Source organism: Apium graveolens, chromosome 3 (genome assembly GCF_009905375.1).
Source record: "Apium graveolens cultivar Ventura chromosome 3, ASM990537v1, whole genome shotgun sequence".
Taxonomy (NCBI): Eukaryota; Viridiplantae; Streptophyta; class Magnoliopsida; order Apiales; family Apiaceae; genus Apium; species Apium graveolens.
The window spans coordinates 7,734,166-7,740,506 of NC_133649.1; the positions used below are offsets into that span (position 1 = coordinate 7,734,166).

The window sequence follows — 6,341 nt, forward strand, 5'->3', positions numbered from 1 at the left end:
AAATTGCGTTCATTTTTTAAAAAAATAGGATTTGAAATTTATTTACTGAACTGCGTTTTTTGTTTTATTTCAAAAAAATTAAAGCAAAAACAACCTCTGAATTTATTTAAAACAGCAGACGAGAGTAAGTTTTTCAAACTGAAAACATATTCCGAAACTGCGTTTTCGGTTTTTAAAATTTTTTATTCCATAAAGAAGACAGTTCACTGATCAATTTAAAAATAGCAGAAACTCAACAAGAAACTGCGTTTTTAAAAAAAATATATATAATGGGAAACTGCGTTTTGCTTTAGTATTGAAAACGTAACCCGGTTCCGCGTTTTGAAGTAACATTTGGGGTAAACTCTTATTAAAGTGACATTCAGGGCGATTTTCTATTTGGGGCCAACACCCCACATCATAGAATCGCAAAACAGTCTTGAAATTTAGGAATTCTAATAATTTTTCTTTTCTTAACGTAATTATAGTTAGGGCTTTTTTGAAAAATACCCCGGGTCAAAAATATTTTTGCAAAAATACTATTATTTTTTAAAAAAATTGTAAAAATATTTTTTTATTTGCAATTTTTCTAACTTTTTTTGCAAAATACGATTTTTTGCAAATTGATTCAACGAGATGCAACCTTGAATTTCGGCAATTGCATTCAACCTCGTGCAACCAAAAAAACTCTATTCAACTAGTTGCTAGTTGCTAGTTGCATGTCTAGGTTGATTCCGTATTTTTACAAAAAATATTCAGAAAATACTCGCAATTTTTTTTTAGAAAAACTAGTATTTTTGATAACTTCTGTTATAGTTATTACATTTTGAACAAAACTTTGAAAATATATTGTAAAAAAAGGTATCCAATTTATTTGTAATTTGCTTAAATCCGCAAATATCATGATGTTACAGTATGTATACTAGCGCCAGTAGACATAATACTCATAGCAGCAAACAAGGGAAATGAAATGAAAATATTGCATGTTTTAGATGATCGGTGCATCTAAAACAAATGCAGGAAATGTCGTCAAATTGAGGGGGCTTCAGTTAACTCATCAGGCTCGAAAACTCCCGGAAAAAAACTGAAGATCCAGTTGGGTTTCATTAACTTGTGGAGGCACAAGCTCCCGGAGGAATATTATCTACACCTTGACGGTGCAGCTCTCCCACTACACTGTCTGTAGATGGTGGTTTTAGTCCAAGAGGAAGCGGTAGCCATGGCTTTGATAAAACATCTCCAATTGCTGCATCTATGCTTTCCTTGGACTGTTTATCAAACAAATTAAATATATTGAGGGACTCGAACAAAAACTAATTATGTTAAGAATTTTTACTAGTCATATTGCAGGATGAAGCCCTGCAATTAAAATATTGAAATTATAAATTTATAATAAAGTAATTATATGGAATTTGTCTGATATGTACCGGGTGGAAATCGAAAGGAGGGCGAGGGGGAGCAGAAACGGGGTCTACTTTGTACATTGCATGTGGTGGAATGCCCGGGACCGGTGCTACTACTGCAAATCTCTGCATGCACCCAGTCAAGTCAATAATGCGTCCACAAAAGACACACATATACTGTTTGTAAAATTTGTGTGTGTGTGTGTGAGAGAGGGCGGGAGAGAGAGAGAGGGGGGGGGGGGAGAGAGGGGGGGGGGGGGAGAGAGAGATGTTAATTACCGGAGGTGCCATTGATGGGGGAAAACAATGATTTCTTGGGATTTTAGAATGTCCGATCTGAATATAAGAATTTACCAAATAAAGAAAGACTATTCAGAATAGAACCAAGTAAATAGCGTTTGACTACAGACTATACTTTCGAAGATAGTGTATAACAATATTTCCTCACTAAAAAAAATCAAAAGCTAGCTATTGATATATATGAACAGAAAACTTGTTCATCATGAACCAAAATTTAAAGCATTGATTCTTGTACATGGCCATCTAACTATATGTACGATATTATTTGCTAATCAAAAGTTAAGTAATTGATCAGTTCTTTACCTTCATACATGTGTGTGCCAACTGCTAGATAAAAGAATTAAGCATTGATTCTAGAATACTAGATAGCTGCAAGTATGAATATCATACCCGTTGATAGCGTGAATTCCAGAATGAAGGGTTAGCCGGTGGTTGTGGAAGGTGAGGAGCTGCAGCCGCCGGTGGCCACATAGGTGAAGGTGGAGAAGGGGAAGGAGCTAAATGTTTAGGAGGCCATACATGCATTAATGGTTGCTCCATTGAAGGATGACCCCATACATGTAAGGGTCGAAAATGAGAAATATTATTAGGTGCTATTGGAGGAAATCCTATGGTGGGTGCAAGCCAAGGGCTAGTACTGTTCATTTCCCTCTTGCATCCGCCTCCTGTATTAGCACCACCATAAGCTTGCCGCCTCTGAGTCCAACTAGCTGCCTCAGCTTCTCGAGCTAACAAGTGTTTACGATGAGATCTGTATTTCTGTAAAATTATTTCAAATTAGTTTACATCAAAGAAGAATTGTTCTCCTCTTTCAGAGCTTTCAAGCATGCCTATAATTAATTGCAGTACTATTTTTCAATTAAGTCATGTAAGTCGATCTGTATTAGAATATCACATAAACTACGCAAGCAAGGTTAAGAGTTGTTTTCGCACAAACTTACCTATGCATTAATATCACATGAACTATGCAAGCAAGATTAAGTGTATATGATACTCAAAAGTAGATGTATATATATATATATCACACTCTATGGAGAACACATTTTATCGTGAGAATATCGGAAACAATGTTCTGCAACAAATTAATGCAACAATGAAAATACGAAAAATATGTAGAACAATTATTCTGTATCTCTTAAAAAGAGTGCAGACCAATTTTTATCATGAGAAACTCCATATTTATATTGCTTAAATTAAATTCATAACCCTAGTAAATCATCTTGTTGTTATGTACAGATGAACACACACTTATATAGGTAAACACCCAAACCCTACTCTTGCACTGAAATTTATAGAAAATTGGTGTTAATAAATGATCCAGTACACCAGTTGTCTGCTTAAGTTTCGAAAATCACGTGAGTGTACAATGTCCTATTCTGAATTAAGAAGCTGGTTCAACATACACATATTCTGTAAGGCAAACAACTCTATATATAGGTAACTAGACTGTATTTCTAGCTTTATTTGTAGTAAACAATTATTGGTGCCATTGTAAAACTGAAAATTATGAGCTGAAAAAAGGTTATGATGTATCTTGTCTTGATAATGGAGCTTCTAAATTTCTGAAAAAAGGTAGCAGAAAGAACAAACACATAAACTACAAAAAGAGAGAGAGAGGGGGCGAGAGAGAGAGAGAGAGAGAGAGAGAGAGAGAGTATGTACTTGAAGATGACTGGCAATGTTATGGCGGGTAAGACAATCAATTTCCATGAGCTCCAAGATTCTTGAAGGGACTGCCTTATCCAGACCTAGCTGTTCCACTGCTTGCACAAACCTTCTGTGCAGTTCTGGTGTCCAATCAACCTATCAACACGCATTTCAATATTTTCTCGATCATTATAAAATTATATATATTCATATAATTGGGTTCTACAAAGAACTCCATATGCTAGTTTAGTTTCTCGAATAACTAGCTCTCATTTGAGTTCTGCCCGTTTATATAAATATTTTTTCTTAATCTGAGTCTTAGCAGTTATTCTCTATATTCTGCAGGTAATAGGCTCAAATAAGCTAAGAACCGCATCATAGGTCATACATATTGAAGTGGTTACTTTGACATCATAATTTTAAGAATCAGGAGTGCGAATAATTTCCATTTATGTAAAATTACGACACAGCCCGTGATTCTCGTGAAGTAGATTTTTCAACTACCAATTACTGTCTCATAAAGGATGTGAAGATCTGTACTTAACATGATGATGAGTTACGAAGAGGTAGAAAAACACATGTTTATGAAATTGAAAATTAGTTTAGTATAAATGAAGTTATGTGTTTAGTAGTTCTTCTGTTCGGCTGACGACTTATAAATCGGAGATAGAAACATTCTTAGCTTAAAAGTTACTTATAAGTACCTTCACTTTTCTCTTGCCAGCTTGATGATTCTTAGACGATTTTTTTCTTTTAGCTTCTTCCTTAGTTGTTGGAACTTTTGCTGCAACAATCTCATCACTTTTATTCCCTATTTCATCCCCTTGATTCAATAAGCTCGAACCTGATCCGAAATCCGAACCCGAAACTTTACCTTCCTCCTGATTGTAGCTTCTTGGGCTGATGTTATCAAAACTGTCAACGTACAAAGATGTTGCATTAGTCTCCGACTCATCTCCTCCGCTAACGGAAAAATCCGCAAAAATATCATCAGATTCAATCTCCAAAGATGGCAACACATGATGGTCTTCATCTTCCATGCCAATAAAAAGGTCATCAAAATCAATACTATCAAGCAAATTATCACCCGATAAGTCGGGAAACTCATCGTCGATGATCGAAAACTTAGGCTCTCCAGCTGTTTCATCTCTAGGGTTCCTCAAAGGTGCCACAGCAAGCATAATCCAAATTATCACTTGCAAAAACCACAAACACACACACTAAATACTAATAGTACTGCAACTACGTGTTACTATATATGTTGCATGCAAATAATTCAGTGTCAAAATTAAAATGCTCAAGTGAAGAAAAGAGATATAATGCATTTGCATCAATGGAGTTACAATGAGAATTGGTATTATTAAGTGAAGTGGAGCGTGGAGGAGAATGAATTTCCACCACAAGTCAGTCAATTTGGGGGCTAATAGATTTGTTTTTATGTATTTGTTCTTTCTTGCTGTATATTTCCTTGTCCTTATATGTATTATTGTTTAAAAAAATATAGAGTTTTAAAAGGAGTTAAGAAGTAGTACTTGTGGATATGGTTTTTTTGAAGTTTGAAAAAATTTGGAAAAGCATAATGCTCGTGAAAGAGAGAGAAGGGGAGAATGGGGATATATATCCAAATGTTGATGTGAGATTTATACAGTCAGAATGAAACTGTACTAGTAAAAGATAATGTACATCTTCTATACAGAAGTTGTAAAAACACGGCAGTGTACAGTTGAAATTGGAAAAAAAGTATGTCTGTACACTGTGCTATGTGTACTAGTAATTACTTATAAGTACTATTGGATAATCCTATGCAGGTACATGTGCAGTTATTAGTCAATTTGTCCCGTGTTGTCGTGGGCAAATCCTAAGCACTAAAATTTATAAATTTGAAGTCTTTTAATTGATATTTTTGTTGTAAATTTGCTTGCGGTTAATTCATTAATGGTTAACGAAATGGGATTATCCAACCTGTCAAGGTTCTTGTGGTTCATTTTCATTCCATGGATGATATAGATAGTTGACATTTCAACTATGGCGACCTCGATCTTATCTAACACAACACCGGACTTTTGCTTGTGAAATCTCAACTTTCGGTGCTTCAATTGGAAAAATGTTTCATGATATAAATTTTTTTCACAAAATCACATGTGTTCAAGTTATAACTAAAATGAAACTTTGTATTCACATAAATAAAATTAACTAAAATATCGTATTATATTTGTTAATGTAATTTTGTTCAAAATTTTATAGGTTAATTGCACTTTGCACCCTACTATTATGTTTCAAAAATAAATTTGTACCAGAATTTTAAAAAAATTCAGATTGCACCCTTATACTTCAATTTTGAGATTCATTATGCATCCTTTTTTAGAATTTTGTTGAATTGGGTAGGGGTAAAAATGGAAATTCAACAATATACTTAATCAAAATAAAATTTAGCTTGTTCAAATATTTTTAAAAATTGTATATTATTTTATGACAACTATAAAATAATAAATTTTTAATTTTCAAATAACACTATTAATTTTACATTCGATTAATATTTTTTTAATATCAATTTCAAAAAATTTATTACCCTACTTAATTAAATTTGGTTATACAATCAAAATTAATTGTTAAAATATTTTTTTTAGAATTACAAAATACTAGAATTAATAATATAAAATGAAATCAAAACTCAAATTACTATTATCATTTAAAAAATTAAAAAATTACAATTTTGTATCAAAATTCAATTTTTAACATTATTTTAAAAGACATGAAATTAATTTACTTAATATTTTTGCTGAATTTCCGGTTTTGCCCCTATGCAATTCAACAAAATTCTGGAAAGTGGTGCATGATGAATCCCAAAGTTGAAGTATATAGGTGCAAACTGAATTTTTCAAAATTCTAGTACAAATTTATTTTTGAAACATAATAGTAGAGTGCAAAATTCAATTTATTCAAATTTTATAGCCAGTCACGTTTCAATAACACTTAACATGGAAAATACAAACGTAGATTTTAGTCATCATG

At 32.9% G+C, this 6,341-nt stretch overlaps 1 protein-coding gene across 1 annotated transcript; it reads right to left on the minus strand.

Annotated features, from left to right (window-relative positions):
• Nucleotides 1-826: 826 nt before the first annotated feature.
• On the minus strand, nucleotides 827-4,748 carry LOC141711566 (putative transcription factor GLK1). The gene is made up of 6 exons (XM_074514110.1): nucleotides 4,034-4,748; nucleotides 3,345-3,485; nucleotides 2,073-2,441; nucleotides 1,662-1,718; nucleotides 1,407-1,508; nucleotides 827-1,247 (listed from the first exon to the last, which is right to left on the minus strand). Exons 1-6 carry the CDS (start codon nucleotides 4,508-4,510, stop codon nucleotides 1,086-1,088), a joined length of 1,308 nt encoding a protein of 435 aa, XP_074370211.1. The 5' UTR covers nucleotides 4,511-4,748; the 3' UTR covers nucleotides 827-1,085.
• Nucleotides 4,749-6,341: the final 1,593 nt, after the last annotated feature.